The sequence below is a fragment of the Gymnoscopelus braueri genome (genome assembly GCF_963280865.1).
Source record: "Gymnoscopelus braueri genome assembly, chromosome: 18".
NCBI lineage: Eukaryota > Metazoa > Chordata > Actinopteri > Myctophiformes > Myctophidae > Gymnoscopelus > Gymnoscopelus braueri.
This window is the reverse complement of record NC_137618.1, coordinates 26,742,490-26,762,152: the sequence shown is the minus strand read 5'-3', so window position 1 is coordinate 26,762,152 and position 19,663 is coordinate 26,742,490. Positions and strand designations below refer to the sequence as shown.

General features: G+C 43.7%; 1 protein-coding gene across 1 annotated transcript; it reads left to right on the top strand.

The window, feature by feature from the left end:
* The first annotated feature begins 344 nt into the window (after positions 1–344).
* Positions 345–17,775, top strand: epsti1 (epithelial stromal interaction 1). The gene is made up of 11 exons (XM_080456663.1): positions 345–778; positions 2,768–2,826; positions 3,742–3,825; positions 4,052–4,125; positions 6,721–6,804; positions 8,510–8,583; positions 9,569–9,653; positions 13,210–13,293; positions 14,301–14,374; positions 14,752–14,963; positions 16,885–17,775. Exons 1-11 carry the CDS (start codon positions 624–626, stop codon positions 17,028–17,030), a joined length of 1,131 nt encoding a protein of 376 aa, XP_080312789.1. The 5' UTR covers positions 345–623; the 3' UTR covers positions 17,031–17,775.
* The last annotated feature ends 1,888 nt before the right edge of the window (positions 17,776–19,663 follow it).

Sequence of the window (19,663 nt, the reverse complement as noted above, 5' to 3'; positions counted from 1 at the left end):
CCAGGAACTCTGAACTGATTGCATTACAGCTGAGCCCACACAAAGGTCTCTCCCAGTACTTGGTCAAAAGTCAAACTCAGTTCTAAATACAAACCTTCAAGTATTTTACCAATGAAATGGAATATCATGTAAATATGCTTGAAACGATACTTTTAGTCCTGGATATACCATAACTGCCAACAGAGATTATCACAAATATCAAGTTATGATGCAGTTTCACTTTCTGACCAATCTGGGAACCCATCGCCAAATGAAAAGGAAAAACAGCGCCCTCTGCTGTTTTTTACTATCGGAATCTGTTCTTGAGAGATTACTTTCTGACAGACAGATCCATCTGAATCGAGCTTGCCTGTCTGTCATGTGATGTCACGTTACAAAGTTCACATACAGCATCGAAGTACAAATCGAAATCGCGAGATTATGTGTTGTTGCTGTTGCCATTTAGTTCAGTAGGAGTTGACACTCTAATAGAAACTACAGCGGATCATCATATCAACTCGTCAGACAATCTGCCTATAATATCCTTCACAGAAGACGAACGAGCTGCTGTCCTGACAACTATAGCAGCCTAGCTATAGTTTCTTCAAGACTATAGAGATCATCTACAAGCCTGTTGGATCAACATGGAGCCAAATTACAATGACCCGAGATATGCGAATAACGACGGGAGAACCTCCGGTAGAAATATATCTGGTCATGATCATTCCAACGAAGAGGCTAATGATAATAATGCAAACGCTGCTGCAGCGTCAACAGCTCAAGAAACTCCTTCTCAAACGTGAGTAAGGGCTAAGGGGGTGTGTCTTTTGTGTGATAGCAATTAATTACTATAAACAAATGTGTAGAACACGTATTCAAGAGCGTAATAACCTGGTTATTAAATACATTTAATACGTACTTAAAGACTATTAAATGCTGGTGACGGTATAGGTTTCGTTTCTTGTGATGTGACTTTCATGATCATAAGAAACGAAAGTGAAACTAGACCATAGAGTAGAACTAGACTTGGAAATGAAGGCGCTGCTCATTTGTATGGAACAGTGGGCCCCTGAGAACACTGGGCACCATTTTTTAAAATATTTATTTTATATTTGATTTTATATAATTTATTTTACAGGAAGGGCCAAATGCATACAGTATACATATACTATTTTTTGTAATTGCATTTAAGGCCCAATAGTTATACAAATGCTTCAAAGTGCTACAAAAGCTGTGATAGCCACTCATTTTCCAAAGCATACATTTATTCTTTATTTTTTTACATGTTGGAGAGGGGAAAAATGGCAATTTAAAATTGAGGCCAAATTGACGTGCGCACTGGACCTGTATCCCTTTGTATAACCTCCCACACCTGCCCATTATGCAAATGAGAGATTTCCCTACTTTTTACCCAAAATGTGTTGAACATTATCATATCAATAGCACCTGCTATATAAGTGACAATGACAATTGCTATATATAAATGGTGCATTTATATAGCGCCCTTATCCAAGGCGCTTTACATTCATCCATTCACACACGCATTCATACACCGACGGGCAAAGGTAGGAAACCATGCAAGGCACCAACCTGCTCATCGGGGGCAATTAGGGGTCCAGCAGCGTCTTGCTCAAGGACACTTCGATACTAACACTGGGTGAGCCCGGGATCGAACTGGGTCCCAAGCAGCCGCTCTACCTCCTCCGCTACTGCCGCCCCTCCCCCGGCAGTGGCTATAGAGCACCGAAGTCCTGACGTCACTCGTTCATCCCCAGGTTTGCGGAAGTAATTTCTCTATGGAGAATAACATTGGGTCATCTTAGAATCGTCTCATATAAGAATTGTGGTCCAAAAATAAACACCGCGTGTCGGCGTTATTGTCAGGGAGGAGGTTCTGTATAGTTTATGATAGTCAGTCACTTATATTTGATACAGTCTGTTTCTGGCGAAAATGTAACTAATTTGGCGGAAGTAACATTAGCGTTTTCTCACCGTCAGTTGATGCTTCATATCCATAAGAGTCAACCCGCCGTGGTCATTTGTTTATTTTTGGAACACAGTTCTTATTTGACGCGATATTAAATACGTCTATGGGATTCAGAACGGGGGTGGAAAACTGCGAACCAGGTAGACAAACAAAGGATGTGTAAATGACGTCAGACTTCGGCGGTCTATATGTTGTTGATGTAGTGAAGTGCAGTGAGCTGGGATTGAACCCGAGGCTCCCACTCGCCAGTCCGATGTGTTACCAGTCATGCCAATAGGGCTGAGCCCGATTGGCAGGTCTGTTGCACGCCGGTTCTGGCTAAATTGACTGTGGGGGCTACAATCACCCCCCCGATCTTTGGAGCGCGTCCTCGCGCTCCACACTTCACGCCGCGGACCACAGGACGTCCGTCATGTCCCTCACGCGAGGCTATTACGCTCCTCGTCCTGCCGACTACGCCAGATTGTAGTGGAACGCAGTGAGCTGGGATTGAACCCGAGGCTCCCACTCGCCAGTCCGACGTGTTACCAGTCATGCCAATAGGGCTGAGCCCGATTGGCAGGTCTTTTGCACGCCGGTAGTGGCTACTATGACTGTGGGGGCTACATTGACATGCCTTCAGTGATGGAATCAGTACTCTTTTTACTTATGTAAAAATACATACGTTTTTTCAAAGGTTTTAAAAATGTGTCAAAATCTTTCGCAAATAGCTTATCTACAAGGCAAGCTCACATCACTTTAGATTAGTTTGTGAAGGCTTATTAAATTAATTAGGCTGTTTATTTTTAACTACCTCTTCAGGCCCAATGGAGTCACCATGATCCCACCCAATGCATCTCGATGGAACAAGCTGAAAACAAGTAAGCACAGACTTATTTAAATAACTCTTCCTCATCTTGTCAGTTGTCACTGTAAAACATTCTCATTTGCATCAGAACATTTCTCATATTCTAAAGTGTCCCTTTACTTTACTTTACTTTACTTTACTTTACTTTACTTTACTTTACTTTACTTTACTTTACTTTACTTTACTTTACTTTACTTTACTTTACTTTACTTTACTTTACTTTACTTTACTTTACTTTACTTTACTTTACTTATTATGGATCCCCAGTAGCACTTGCCTAAGCTTGGCTATTCTTCCTGGGGTCCGTCACACCCAATACACATCATACACAACAACATACTACAGAGACAACAAACAGACAAAAGTTAAGAAACAGGTACATGATCTAGGAAAATAAATACATTACAGAAATATACAATTTTGTACAATATTGTACATTTCATGATAAAGGAGAAAAGCCATCCATACATCTTACAATTTTACAACAAATCATACGTTTCATGATTATTATTTTCTTGTCAACCTACCAATATCAAATTAACTCAAATAAAAAGTCAATAAAATTATATAATTATGGTAAACACAAATCAGTCAAGTTCATGAAATATTGGAAGATACTATTTTACCATCATTTTGACTCCTTCTTTAGTATTGGCTTGAATAATATAACCTGCCAATGAATTCCACCTTACAATGCCTCTGTACATAACAGTTTTCTGTATAACAGACACAATCCCTAATGAAGGGGTTGTGTTTGGGTGCACTCTTATCTCATGTTTGGCTGGCTTTTATTACACCTAGCTGAGAGTGATAGTTCGTTTCAGAGACAATGAGGCCAAAGTGAACTGCACTCATATGTATCTTTAATAGCATTTTTCTTTCAAATACATGCGTTGTGTGAATGAAATGGATGTTTTCATTGTTCCAGTGGCTCAGAAAGAGGAAGAGGACCTTCAGAGATGGAAGGAGGCAAACAGACCCACCTCTGTATACGAACGCCCTGAGAGGACAGGTAATGGACCAAATTCACATGCCGACCATCACACTGTGGTAGCATACAGTAAATCACTTTTAGTAAAAAAAACAACAACTGCAATACACAGTACATCTTTTTTTGTTCTCACAATTCCCATCTAATTTCTGTGCACCTTCTTTGCCTATATGTGTTTGTGTGTGTGTGTGTGTGTGTGTGTGTGCGTGTGTGTGTGTGCGTGTGTTATTATGACATGTTTATCAAGGTGGTCATGCATCACTGGAAGAGGCCAGGCATAAGCAGTATACAGAGTCACGGCAGTCTAAACTGCAGAAGAAGGTACTTTCATCGCACGCACGCACGCACACACACACACACGCACGCACGCACGCACGCACGCACGCACGCACGCACGCACACACACACACACACACACACACACACACACACACACACACACACACACACACACACACACACACACACACACACACACACACACACACACACACACACACACACACCCCACTGCATAATGCCTCATGTTCTCCTAGTCTAGTGCATCGTCTTTTTTATATCAATGGTTTTCTTAGACTGAAGTACTTATTACAATATGCCTGATGATCCCTTTGTGGGCAATATACTATTTCAACTGTTATATTATGCAAATTAATATATAATTATATTATATAAATGTGACTGATGAAAGGTGCAGGTTTTGTTTATAGAGAATTAACCATGTAGAGATTACTGCTTGTGTTTCTTCTAATATTGTTATGCCAGTACTTTAGATTAATTCCCAACTTTGACTGTTCATAAAAATACGATAGCTTGTTGACAACTGCAATGGATTCCTTTTTTATGTTCCAATTTTTAAGAAATACAAAAAAAGTTAAAATCACAGAGCTCATTATGAGTATTTGCTAGTTATTCACTGCCGTAGACAATATGGCTGCTGCTGCCCCGAATCAGTAGTCAGAGAGTGCCAGTCGACTAAAGAGTGTTGTGTAGGTGGAAGCATGTCTGGGATGGCTACTAAGCCTGAGGTGCATTTCCCAAAAGTGTTGTTGTCTAATGTTAGTCGCAAGTTCCACTTAACTTGAAAACTGTAGTTCAGATGAGCATTCTCAAACGCCATCATGAAGTTGTGAGATCAGAACTATAGCTCTTGACCTGTCATTAGAAGCATCCTTTCTTTTTAGTTCTTGACTCAGAGTCACAAGGTTGCTCATCCATACTATCCGTTATGCATGCCAGTTTAGTTTAGTTTGACATGTTATGTCCTTTCAGTGCTCAAGCAAAGATGATCCCACTACTTTAAATAGTTTGTTGACAAATGCAATGGATTCAGCAGATCTGTGTGTATACACGGCATAAATTGCATAATAACCCTGCAGTGGTTTTAACTTTAAATGGTACAGTAAAAATATTGATATGTTTTATGAGAACAGTATAAAAAATCCATTGTTGCTGGCTTGACACAGTTTCGTAAACCTCATCTCACTTGAACACATTCCATAATGCTCATCAGTAGTTAGTTTACAGTTAAACCATTAATAAGAATGCTTCTTGTTTGATACCTGTACCATATTCTCAAATTTGATTGCTGTTTGTGATCAATAACGAGACCTAATAGTAGAGAATTAGTTATTTCTCATTTCTAATTGTAGCAGTTGTTTAACACTAAATACTTCTAATAGGATTTGTTTTTCTTTCTCGCTGATAAATAGAGATCCATCGCAAATCACATTATTAGAATAGATCATATTCTAACAGTCCCAGTTTAACATAGGTAAATCTGTTATTTGCCATACAATTTTATGTTTTCTAAATTAAATAAGCAACATAGAAATAAAAGAGCAGAACGTAGCCTAAATTTAAGGGATCTGGATGTTGTATAGGGTGTACCAAAAAATCCTAAAGGGGGCGTCAACATGTGTAACTTGGTAGCGGCGGCCATTTTGGGAGGCCGGCCGCCGGAGGGTTGGGGCCGGAGGGTACATAAACAGCTTGTAAACAATGACCCGACCGTGTTCTTTTTTTTTACTCACAGTCACAATGGTGAGGTTTTTTTTACCAAAAACATGAAACTGCTATTTTGTCTCTGCTAACTAAAAGTAACTAGGTATGCAACTAGGCTAGGGTAGCCTAGGATAGTCCAGAGTGTTATTGTCTTTTTTCTCTCTCTAATGCTATGACAGGCGGGCTGCTCTGCTCATAGACCGAACATTACACTACCGTGCAAGGTCTCCAACTTACATAAAAAATACACAACACAAAACTGCCTGAATAATGAAATAGTTTTGTTCATTTTTATTAAAGTTGGAGACCTCGCACGGTAGTGGAATGTTCGGTCTATGAGCAGAGCTGCCCGCCTGTCAGATCGTTAGAGAGGGAAAAAAAGTCACTTAACACTCTGGACCACCCTAGTTCCATTACCTAGTTACTTTTAGTTAGCAGAGACAAAATAGCAGTTTAATGTTTTTGGTAAAAATGTACCTTTGAGAAAATGATGTGAACAAACACGGCTGTACTTGGGTAGGTTGTTGAACGTTAAATCTTTGTGTGGTACAGCTGAGATCCAAGCCATACTACGTCTCTCTTGAATACATTGTTAGCCTCACACTGTATTCAATCTTGAAGAGGAGAGCTGCGACATGTGAACAGCTTTCTCATAGACCAGCCACACATGTGCAGTGTGCACTGATCACTATGTATTCGGCAAATAAGTTAATGTTTACAAACACAAACCACCGTCACTCTCTAGTCTTAAGCGCGTCTCTATGTACAGTCTGACCCCCAAAGGGCTGGAGCGTCGGGGGCGTGGCTAACTTTTGGTGACGCGACGTTGGTACACCTTATAGGCCGAAAAGTGTTTGAGAGCTGATGTAGATTTTATTTTGTGTGGGGTTTGGTTGTTTTTGTCAATTGAAGCTGAAAAAGGAGGAGCTTGACAAAAGGAGAAGACAAGAGGAGGAAGAAGAGAATGAGAAGATGAAAGCCAAGCAGAGGGAGAAGGTGAGTAAAACGTTCCTCCTTGTGCCTCCTTGAGTAGTGCATCATATTTCAATACGACTTCCATTCAACAACATCGATCTGATTCTGACCCAGAATCAGTGTCTCACAGCTGTTGAGTAGCAAACCTAAAACATCAAAATTAACCACAAAATGTGCCTCAGTGGTGTTGTAGTACTGAAACTGAACTGTAGATGTCAGTGCAGACAAGTAGCCACCTGAGCTGATCTATGTGAAGGTGGGCTTGTGCTCAGCATACAGCCATCGCTTAAGCCATGATAGCTGCCTGATTAATGATCTCAGGGGTTTCCAACCACCACAGACAGCTGCCCACTTTGCTTTAAGACATGTTTCTACTCCGCGTCTGGCTCTGCGCTCTGCCTAGTAGTGGTAAATGGACTGCTACAGGGGTATAGGGAAGGTGATTAATACTGAAGACCGAGGTGGTTAACCCGCAGACCTTTCTCTCTGTTGCAACATGACCTTTCAGAATCCATAGGAATGTACCAGTAATCCAATAATTAAACGGGACCATATGTAAAAGCCTGTTCTCTGTCAGTGTTAGATGCTAGACATGATCTAACAGTCTGGCCAAGACATACCCCTGGGGCTTGAATCCATCCTGACCCACTTTGGTTTGGGAAAGCCTGAGATACAGAGGGCCGCTTAACAATTGGGTGGAAAGCTATTGAGTGTTCAAAGTTCTTCAAACCACCATAACGGAATACTCCACTGTGAATCTCTGATCCAGGACTTTACCACTCTGTTTGTCTTATATGGCCCAGCCTGTACCCTGTCTTTAAGACGGATAAAATCAGACATGCTCTCAATTGCACAGGTGTGAGTGTTGCCAGAATGGCCCAAATGGATAACCACTGATTCCTACAGCCATGATAGCTACCGTATGTCAAACTCATTCATGGGCAATAAGTGTATTATCTGCAAGCATTATACAGATATGAGATATGAGAGGCGTTCTAATGAGTGTCAATATCGCCTGACAACAGCGACCGAAGTATCACTCCACCTTACCTTCTGTTACCCTACCTATCTGTAATCTCGCAACAGCCACCAAATATCAGAAACAACGTAAGATTTAACAGCATCGGTTTGCTACTGGGTGAAAGTTAAAAGTTAGCTTCAAACTAATTTGATTTAATTGAATTGGTCATGACAATGAACCTAAAATGTGATGAGCTGTCTGCACCTAAAATATCCCAAATGAGCCAATCAGCAGTTAATCCTACTTCCAAACAAGGATCTGTATGCACTAAAAAGGGAAAGCAATCAAAGAACCCATTTTCTTTGCGGAATTAAATTATAACTAAAACAAAACTAGCTTGTATCATCATTGTCTCTTGACATCCAATCATAAATATTGAACTGTGGTATAATGTCAGTAATACACCCAAGGTTTTGCTCTACCATGATATATTGACACTGGTGGGCCGCAGCACACCAGTGCAAATATCTCACAGTATAGCTCATCTATTATTGATTTAAGTATTTGGCACTGGGTGGTCCAATCATGCATTCATTATTTTTATACATTAGATCAATGTTGCATTCTAACTCCTACATTCTAATTCAACTGCATGCCCAGAAAGTAAGACAGACATCTTACACTGGCTAGATTATATCTATGTGATGGATTGAGTACTGTAGCATAATGGCCCTGATATAAGTAGTGGTGACTGATGTATTTTAGGCAGAGTGTCTGGAGGAGAAGAAGCGTCAGGAGGAGGCGAGGAGGCGCAACGAGCTCAAAGGGGATCAGCTCAGGTCAGTAGTGGTGGATCAGGTTCACTTGGCTTTCACCGCTGTCACTGCTGCTCAGCATTGTGTTGTGTTGTGCTTTGTCCTGTTCAGCAGAGGATCACAGTAACAAACAGACCGGGTGTCAGATGACTCCAGCTACTGCCCTTGCCCTTTATGAAAGCGCAACATTCAATATTTGATTCAAGCACTGACCTATTCTTCAGAAGTTAGGAAGAGTGTGCGTTTTGTCGGCAGCCTGCTTTAAGGATGAATGAAGCCACCGCCTCCCCAGGGCATATCTTTGATTCACATCAAAGAGGAAATGTGGGCAGGTGACATTGGGTTCAGATCTGACTGCCCGGATTTACTTTGTTACTGCAGGATTCCTGAGAAGCCCTTATTGCAGTGACTAGTGATTTCAATTAAGTAGAACATCTTGACGGTGGGGACAGTTTGGAATGTCTGCCTGAGGTTTTCATGCAAGATCGTCTAGCATTGGTTCAGACCACTTATCGTCAATTACCCCAAGAGGCGAGCTGACACGGTATTCAGACACCGGACACTTTCAGAAGAGACAAATAGCAACAGTGGGACAACAAACCAAAGTGTTAACTTCAGGGAACAATGCCGATATTTAGAGCTGCGGGTGAGAGGATAGATTGAGGAGTAGAGGGGTGAGGGAGGATAGTTGATGATCAGAGTGAGAGTGAATGGGACAATTGTGTCAGAGCAGGACAGACAAACTTAGGCGACCTTGAGGGACTCTTAACACTGTCTGCCTCCCTGGCCTGTGCAGTGTCTGCGGAGTAAACTCATACCATTTCATACCTCAGCACACACAGTGTGTGTGTGTGTGTGTGTGTGTGTGTGTGTGTGTGTGTGTGTGTGTGTGTGTGTGTGTGTGTGTGTGTGTGTGTGTGTGTGTGTGTGTGTGTGTGTGTGTGTGTGAGTGTGTGTGTGTGCGCGTGTGAGTCAGACGGAGAGAGACTATAATGTGTGTTTATTGCAGGTCGACTGAGAATTTTCTACAGAAGCTCGAACGGAAAGGCCCAGCTCCAGTGGCATCAAGCAGTGCCACACATGCGTCATCCTGGGTAAGCCAGCAGCCACAAAATGCATAGTGTGCACATACAGTACATGTACTGTACGTGTGTGTGTGTGTGTGTGTGTGTGTGTGTGTGTGTGTGTGTGTGTGTGTGTGTGTGTGTGTGTGTGTGTGTGTGTGTGTGTGTGTGCGTGTGTGCGTGCGTGCGTGTGTGCGTGTGTGCGTGTACTTTCACTTATTTATACACAGAGCATGCATGTGCATGTACATGCAAGTGGGTCGAAGGCATCCATGTCCACATGCCTTTGTGCTCACAAACCCGGAGGTTCCCAGGGTTCAGCACTGTGGGGTCAAAGACTGAACCGCTGTGGTGATTCACACCGATGCATCCATCTTTGAACCCTGTTTTCTGAGTAAACACACTTCGGTCTGGGGCTTTCAGGGAGTGGGGAAAAGCGGGTTTTTATGAAGCAGCCCCCAGAAGAAGGGGACCGAGCCAGGGCCGCCGAGAGGCCGGATCCCCCTGCAATTATCTGCTGGTCAGGGCCCGGGCACCCAGCAGTACGCCAACCTCCGAGCCAGAGGAAGTGTAAACATGCAGAGGAATGGGTCACTTCTGTTCCCTGCCTCTGTGCCTCCTGCTTGTCTCGGCTGTCTTCACTCAGTCTGTCTATTTCACTCTTTGTTTACTCTGTTGAGCCTTCCTCCTGTCCCCATTTTCTCTTAGGTCTCTCCTTCTCCCCTCCATCTGTCTTCCCTTCATGGTTTTCCAGTGAGGGAATGAGGAAGGAAGGCTAGGAGAGTTCACAGGGACTTCTCAGAGTTCACGCTGAGTGGCGGACACAGACAGACATACAGACAGACAGACAGATAGACAGTCAGACGGACGGATAGACAGACAGAGGCAGAGAGACAACAAGAGATACGAGAGATACAACAAGCCTGCCACTAGACACTAGACAGAATTCAGACATAATGGTGTGGAATAACCTGCTCTAGTAAAAGTACCTGGAGGACAGCCAAAGCTCCTAGCCGTCCAATCAGACAAAGGGATACAGGAAGACCCGCCAGTGAAAGGGGGCAACATTGTCCTGCCCTTGTACGTCATGCAGCGATTTCTTGTCAACACCCTCAAACGGGAACTTACACCTCCACCCACAACCCCCTACTGTCAGCGTGGGTAACGTTCCTTTTCATCAACCTGACTCATCGAGCTAAAGGTTAAATAAAACAAACACTGTACATCTTGATAGGTGAAGAGGTTATACTGAGAACATTGCTATTCTTAGCTCTGAAATGGTGTACTTATTACAGAGCGTTGACAGCTTCTGTCAAGGAGTCAAAGGTCGTGCTAATAGCATTGTCTGTGCTCCCTCCATTTCAGTAAAGAGAGAGAGAGAGACGTGAGGTAAAGTCCTGAGGATAGTGTGTGATACTGTACTCTCTAACTGTATTATGTGGTGACTCATAACATTGTTAAATTCGCACACACAGCTCCCTTGGTGGACAGGGGAAATGTTTTCTTGTGCGGCTTTTTTGTTGTGCAAGTCCCTTTTTTCCTCGAAGTCCTCAGCCAAGTCACTCGCCAGGAGAGTTGGCAGTACCAACGTAGAGAGAAAAGAGAAGAGAAATTCCTCAAAGCTATAGTGCAAAAGGAGAACCCACAGAATGGAAACAGTTCAATTACAGTAATAGAAGGGAGTTTGTTTTGCAGACAAACAGACAGACAGACAGGCTTAACTGATACAAGCAGATGGTACATGGTGAAACCCACCGACACATACACTACCCTTCCTCCTCTCCTCTCCTCTCCTTTCCTACCTTTTCTTCTTCTTTGTCCTACAGAAAAAGAGCTATAGGGGCGTCTGGGTGGCACAGGGGTAAAGTTCCTGCCCGCCACCATGGAGACATGGGGTTTGATTGGTCTGCGGTGTCTTTGGCTTGACTGGGTGCATTGCGGGTGGGAAGTCGGCAGGGGAATGATCTCTGTCGCTGCATTAGCGACTCCTACAGGTTGGCCCGAGCGCCTGTTTAGCGGGGAGAAAAACTGGGAGGATATGTTACACTCTCCTGGTGAAACTCCACTGTCAGGTGGAAACAAACAGCTGGAGACTTCATGTGTATGAGAGGAGCCTCGTCTACGTCTCTAGACCAAACAATTGGGGTTGACAGCGACAGGGACAAACACAATAGCAACAACTAAAATTGGGGCGAAAAAAAGAAAAGGGGTGGGGAGAAATAAATGGAACAAAAACGATATATTGTTTTGTACACAATGCCAATGGGTTGTCCTCCTCTCCACTTGCTTTTTTCTCCTGTTCCGATCTCTCCTCTCCTGTCCTCTCCTCTCACCTCCTGTCCTCACCTCACCTCTCCTCTCCTCTCCTCTCCTCTCCTCTCCTCTCCTCTCCTCTCCTCTCCTCTCCTCTCCTCTCTGTTCCATTGTTTTTACCTTTATCTCCCTTCTTCTCTTTGTCCTACTAAAAAATAGGGGCATCTAGGCTCACGGCTAAAGTTCCTGCCCACGGCCGTGGAAACTGGGGTTCAATTTCTTTGTGGTGCCCCGGCTTGGTTGGGCACTCCAACAAAAACAGTTGGCCTCGTTCATGGGTGGGAAGCCGTCAGGGGAGGCTGATCTATGTTGCTGCACTAGCAACTCCTACAGGTTGGTCGGGGCACCAACTGGGAGGGATAGCATGCACACGTGTTACGCCCTCCCGGTGAAACTTCTCACTGTCAGGTGAAAAGCTGGCGACTCCTTGTGTATCGGAAATGACTTGTCTACACCCTCCCCAAGACCAAACAATAGGGGTTGGCACTGGCAGTGACAGGAACTATACACACATGGGGGTAATTGGCAATGACTAAAATTGAAAAAAAGAAAAGGAGAAATCAATTAAAAAAATATTTAAAACATCTTTTACATAGCAGTTCCAATTTGTGGTCATAGTTCAAGAAGCAATGCTTAATTTTAGTCTTTCTTTTCTTTTCTTTTCTTTTCTTTTCTTTTCTTTTCTTTTCTTTTCTTTTCCCTCTCCTCTCCTCTCCTCTCCTCTCCTCTCCTCTCCTCTCCTCTCCTCTCCTCTCCTCTCCTCTCCTCTTCTGAAGCTGCTCCCAGGGTCCAGTAACATAGTTCTCCCAGATAGACGTCACTGACAGGGAGATGAAAGCCTCCGGGTGCAGAGCAGAGAGAGACAGGCTCTTGATGTGGTTTTGACTGCGACTCTGGGATCTGTTGTTCTTTCAGGGATGGCTCCATAAAGCAGATTGATCTCCCCCTCACATCCCCTGTGTATGTGTATGCGTGTGCGCGTGCGCGTGCGTGCGTGTGTGTGTGTGTGTGTGTGTGTGTGCACATATGCGTGTGCGAGTATGGAAGTGAGTGTGTGTGTGTGCGTGTCTGCATCCCAGGTGTCAGTGGGAGCTTGTTTGGTACACTCTGATGGGAGAATAAGAGCCCACCAAATCTCTGTGCTTTCGGTTCCTTCCCTGAGAGAAGAGAGAACTCACTCCTACAGCTCTCTCCTGGGACAGCAACACAGAAATGGGGCGGGAAGGGTCTTGTTAGATTCTAATGTTAACCATGTCTTTCACCCATACCCCAGCACCGAGCACAGGATCAGAGGGAGAGGCAGAGGGAGGAGGAGAACTCAACCCTGCAGCTGAAAAAGGAGGAACAGAGAATGAAGGTAAAGGAGGGAAACGGTGATGTTGAAGTATCCAACCCCTAGCTGTAAAATCCTGAGTGTTCATTTAACTCTGAGAGTGTCCAAATGGAAGGATCAATTTGGTTCCAAGCATTTACTGTGTAGCTGTATAACATATTAGATTAATAGGTTCCGTCAGGTTTCAAGCTGTAGGAGAGACTGTTCATGTTTATGAGCGAGTATTTCAACATCATGTGGCACAGGAAAAAAAATATTTAAGTTCAATTATATCCTTATAGTCTTTATCAGTGCAGCTCTACAGTTCAGTTACTTATTCACTGTAGTCTCTGATAAGAGACTTTTATCAACTTTTTTCCAGTATTCAAGGGCATTGTAAGCTATTTCTTTCTTTTTTTACGAGGAAACCTCGTCATCAAAAGATGGCCATGTTGATCGTCCGTCCGCCCGTCCGTCCGTCTGTCCGTCTTTCTGTCTGTCTGTCTGTCTGTCCGTCTGTCCGTCCGTCTGTCCGTCCGTCCAACCCTCCATCCGTCCTTCTGTCAACGATATATCTTGAAAACAAGTGCTGATTGCCATGGAATTGGTTGTGTACCACTACCTTCATGCTCTGTGGAGGATGAACCCTACTGATTGTCATGACCCCATGCCCTTTCATTTATTGCTACCCTTAGGCCACATTTTACACTTGCACACAAGTGAACTAAAAATGTAATGGACGGATTGCCATGAAACTAGGTGGGTTGAAACTGCTTTGATCCAAACTAGAATTTGTTGAAAATCACCTGCCAACACTCTCTCTGTGACTCGTTTAGGGGGCCATGTCAATGACTTACTCAGTCGCTTGATTGGTCAGTTCAACACTTTGATCTGGTTGGATGTAAGGCGCAGCACAGACTCTAGACTAGAGGCCACTAGCAGGGCTTTTAGACTTGTTTTATACTGTGATAGTACAGTGCTTGAGTGTTTGAAGCAATTGACTTTTCGGCCAAAATTGTGAGCCCTAACTGACTGAGATCTGTTATTCCCAGAGTGAAGCCTTGGAGCAGAAACAGAGCAAGAACTACGAGGAGATGAGCAGAAAAGTACAGCTGGATCACAGAAGGTAAGTATAGGGTCTCTGATATGCGTTGACCATCTGCTTTCTCTAGCATTCCATGGTTCTCTTGGTAATTTGTCTCTTTTCAAAGAGAAAAGAATCATTAATTACCACTAGAAGTCTAGAAGTCTGGACATAGTTAAGTGAAGGGACAAAAATGGAAGAACTGGAGTAATTTCAAGCAAAGCAATCAATCATTATACAAAATAGTGTGAAGGCACGTACATCTAAATGATAAATACTGGACCGAAAAGTACACACATCAGACCTCTGATGAAGAGCTGATGTTTGAAATGTGGTGGTAATAAACATCTATAGCATTTGATATTGTGCAGACTTTACTTTTTCAAAACAATCAAGGTTTATCACCATCATCTTCACAGAGTGAACTCAGCTTTCCTGGACAAAATAGAAGGCCAGGACAGAGAGAGTGGCACAAGTCAGATGGAAGAACGGAGAGAGGGGGGGTGTTCCTCTTTGTCTTTTGAAGACTTCAGCATCCAGCAGGCCCATAGCCCTGAACCGCAGGAGGACCCCCCCACTTGTCCAGATGCGTACCCCCGGCAGTGCTCTTCCGACTGGGCCACAGAGGCTGGTAAGCTGCCGCCCTGTGTCAGTTCTGCTATCCGGCTCTCTGGATTGCGTGGATACCTCTTGTTCTTCTTTTTCTCACGCCTTTTCTTGCACTCTGGCTCATCCCTGGTTAACCAAATCTGAATCAGACGGTTGGCTTATTGGAAATGCCGGTTGCCAACCTCATCCTTTTCTCAAGACGCTCTGATTGTCTGTTTAGTCTGTCTTAAATCAAAGGCTCTGTAGCCTTAAAAGATGTAGGTAGGTGGTTATGTGTGGCATTGGCCTTCATACTACTTGTATGCGTGTGTGTGAGTGTACGTGTGTAGGTGTGAGTAAGCAAACATTTTTCCAACTCTTTAAGAGTAGATCATTGCTTACTGTTCCCAGGAATGAATGGGGTTAGGATAAACAAAAGTATATCATTCTTGGCTTACATACACGCACACACACACACTTAAACATGTGATTTTGCAGACAGGACACAAGAATGACATCGGGGAAAAAAAATGTTTTCAACACATACACGCACACACACATTGCATTGAGTGTCATTAATTAGCTAGCTGTCAGTAAGGGAGGGAGATTTTCTTGAAAGCCTCCAGCCTACGCCAGTCTGACAGACACTCGGCTTTCTGCCAAACTGACATGCCAAGTTCCTCCCTTTCATAACTGGCCTGAGTTCACAAAGATTGACACGCAGCATTTGAAACATCACTGGTTAAATGATTTTGAATGACAGAAACGAATGACTCTCAGTTTCCTGGCAAATAAACTAGTGTTGGGACTTGGGAACTAGTGTCGTGTTAGTTAGATAGCTACTGCAACTTACCCTCCAGCTACTGTAAACATGGTTAATGTGCTGCAGTCACTGTTATCACTACCTCATTGCTCTGTTTATCCCCAAAGCAACCTCTGCTACAGGAATCCCAAAACAAAGGGCCCTCTCCTAGCACCTGCTCACTGCCTAAACATTCCCCAGTACAGTCCCAGCTTCTGTCTGATAGTAACGGCTATAATTCCTCCTCACCCTCGCACTCCATTTGTGGCTAACCAACGCTATTCTATAACAACACCAGCAACAGGCAGCGCACCCTCTGAAAGTGACTCCACCTTCTGAGTCCTGGCACAGTATAGGTTGTGGGTACGAATCCCCCATGTTGGAACGCCACAGCACCCTCAATCAAAGTGTCAGGCAACTTCCGATCGCCAGGGCGTCTGTGTTCTCCCAGCACGCTGATTAGGGCTTTCCGCTCTGTCAATACCTGCCTAAGCTAATCTCCTGCATAGCTGGGTGACGTTGGCTTCCCCCTGAGACCCCTCTGTCCCTTAAGGCCTGTTCTCTGGCTCCCTCCTACTGCCTGGCTCTGGGACTCTGTGCTGCCTCTGGAGAGCTGCATGGGCTGGGCCGTGACAGGAGGAACCACCCAGGCATCCGATTCTCATTTGCGTCTGGCAGAATGTGGCTAGTGGTAGGGATGGAGCATGGCACAGTTGGCAGGGCTGTCTGAGAAAAGACAGGCTGCAGGCCGGCTGGCTGGCACGACCGCTGCGGTGGAGGAACGGCGTTTCCTCATTTATTCCCTCACACGTTGGAGCCTCTCCCTCTCTGTTTCTCCCTCTTTTTTCAATCTGTAAGTTTGTCTGAATCAACAGAGCCAGAGGCACAGAACATGGAATGGCTGACGTGAGTGGCTGGTGCTCTTGTGTGAATGACAGCTTGTACGTACATATCCTTAGGCTTAACGAAAGTTCAATTTGGAGGGGGGGGGGGGGGGTTATACTGTATAAATGCACAAGTCAGTACAGTATTTGACATTGCTGTTGTGCATGAGAAGTGAATCCTTTTGGCTTGTGGCAATCACTGAAGCATTTTTCCGCAGCGGTCTCAGGAGTACAATAATGAGCCCATGAATATTAATCCTTTCCGATGTGTTTTCCAGATTCAGAGCCAGATTTTGAGTGGGCCCTGATGAGACTGGAGAGCAGACTCTCTAACTGCGACCGAGGCTTCCTGGAGGACATCCTCATGCAGTGTAATGGAGACTACCACCAGGCCTACATGCTGCTCAGTGAAATGCAACTTTGACTTCATTTGATTTAACACTGGGGAGTTTGCGACAGTGCCTCTTTTTATAATTTGACATTTTATGAGATGTAATGGGTGGTCAGAGCTTAGACCGTAGACAAGCTGCCTTTGTATTGGTTACACCTCTTCATATGGAAGCGTGCAATAGCAATAACAGCATGTGGGCTATCCTGACACTTCGCCAAACCTGCATCCTGCATATAATACTAAGCTAACTGTTTTAATCTGTTTTCCGATCGATCACTGGAGTGATTTATCATTGATGTGAGTCGTGCGGTGTTCGATATCGGTCTGCATGAGCGTAGTGAGTCACGCTGTGTTTTTGCCCTGACATTAGTTTGAATTGATGTGCATTTTACCAAATTAGCTGTAAGGTCATCGCCATGACTCATAATCTTTAGATCATTTTGTTTGGCTCTTAATTGAATCAGTGTGTGCAGATGGGTGGAAGAAAAACTCTAAATATGTGTTGTTTTGTGTTCTTAAGAGGAAGGGATAATCAAAGTAGCATGTGAAGTATCTGTTACATGGTTCTCTAAAGGAAATGGACAACAATAGATTCTGGGTCCTCTTAGTTTATAGATTGACACAGATTAGATGTGTCCTTGTTTTCAATCTCGATGCGTGTACTGAATACTTCTCTTATGTTGTGCTGCTATGATTCTAGATCACATTTTGCATATCATGTTTGTGCTCAGGGTCATTGAAGATCAAGACAACTTCAATAAAAACAATCTTAACTATCTTCTGTTAAAATGTTTGTGTCTTTGTCTTGTCCTAGTCAACTGCAACTGTCCCAGTGTTAAATGTTTCATCGTAAAGAAAGGGAAAATACCTCCCAAGTGCAGAGTCAGCAGTCATAAAATAGACCAGTGATTATAGTAGTTGTTTTTAGTGGTGGTACAAAGCTCTTGTTAGAACTGTGAATACCACTTTGGTAACATCACTGTGCTGCTGGACAAAGAAGATGGTTATCACCTGGCCGAGGCAACAAAGAACAAAGGGTGGGACTCCCCTTTCATTGTGGTATGAAGTCATGCTGTAGGAGTTGGACTGGAAATGTCATGCCCATAAACTTGAGAGATATCAACCACGGTCATTATTGGGATGTGTGTGTGTGTGTGTGTGTGTGTGTGCGTGCGTGCATACTGTATGTGTATTCTTTTTTTGTGTAAGCATAGCATACATGTGTGAGTAAAATCCTCATGTTAATTTAACTCCGAGGATTTTACTGTGCATACTGTGTGTTTGTATATTATATGTTTGCCTGCTTGTGTGTCTGTCTGTACATGTGAGTGAGCTGGGAGTCTCCAGTGTAGTGGGGACAAACCGCCACTCTAAGGTCTAATCAATAAAATGCAGAGGATGCTGATTGAGGGAATGCTGTGGGAACGTATCATATGTGTCCTCTGGCTACACGGATCTGTTACACAACGTTTCAAACTGCTTTAAAAAAGCACTACATCCCCTGTCTGAGAACAATATTTGGTATTAAAGCTTATGGTGTGGTTAGGTGTGTGTGTGTGTAAGGAAGGAAGGGAGGGAATAAGAGTGTGTGTGTGTGTGTGTGTGTGTGTGTGTGTGTGTGTGTGTGTGTGTGTGTGTGTGTGTGTGTGTGTGTGTGTGTGTGTGTGTGTGTGTGTGTGTGCACGCACGTTCCCCAGGCAGAGGGAGTGAATCAGGAAAAGGAAAAAAGGCTGGCAGAAGGTTGGTTTCTTCTCTTCACTCCAACAGGAGAGAGAGGGAGGAGGGAGAAGGGGGCAGGAGCAGAGATGCAACGTATTTCAAATACTTTTTATCAGGTCGCAGGCCTGATCGACAGAGAGACGTATAAACTACTCGTCACTTTCTCGTCACTTTTTCGTACTCTTACTCAAGAAAATGTCCTACAGTATGTAACTTTTTAAACTCCCAGCCACCCACCTCTGAACCTCCACCCCATTTGAGCCCATTGTGGGACAGCTGCCAGTGTTGCCAAGTCTCGTGAGAGAAATGAGCCAACCGACCTCCAAAAGCAAGCCAAAAACAAGCCAAATCTTGCTAGAGAAATAAGCCACATCGCACCTTGAAAAACAAGCCAAAACAAGCCCAAAAATATGGCCATATATTCATAATAAAAAAATATTACATGCATATATCATTATAATTACTATGTAGGTCTATGATAATTTATAATTTTGGTTATTTATTATAACATTACACACATACTTGAGCCAGGGGTTTAATAAGTAGACAGCAGACCGATTCTGTCAGTCAATGTGATTAACAGTCCTCCACAAACCTATGGGGAATTATAGTATATACATCAGAGAAATGTTGGCTTGTTAGATTTTCCAAAGAAGCCACCGCGTTTTTAAAACAAGTACAAAAAAACACAACCTGCGACTCAGCATTTTTTCCTGCAACTCTGGAGAATTACAAGCCAAAAGTTGCGGTAAATAAGTGGACTTGGCAACACTGACAGCTGCCTAAGGAGTTTACCTTACCCCCTCAGACCCCCACCTTGCAGCTAAGAATTCTGGGATACCTGTGAAAAGCTCGGGGAACAAAGACTTGGGACTTTAAGAGCTGTTTTCTCAATTATCTGCATCTGTGCAAGACGTCACTCTATAAGCCATAGTATCTCCAAAACT

Coding starts and splice junctions, on each gene's coding strand:
- epsti1 (XM_080456663.1), top strand. CDS start 624: ATGGAGCCAAATTACAATGACCCGAGATATGCGAATAACGACGGGAGA. Junction 779..2,767: donor CAAGAAACTCCTTCTCAAAC/GTGAGTAAGGGC, acceptor CTACCTCTTCAG/GCCCAATGGAGTCACCATGA. Junction 9,654..13,209: donor CCACACATGCGTCATCCTGG/GTAAGCCAGCAG, acceptor CCCATACCCCAG/CACCGAGCACAGGATCAGAG.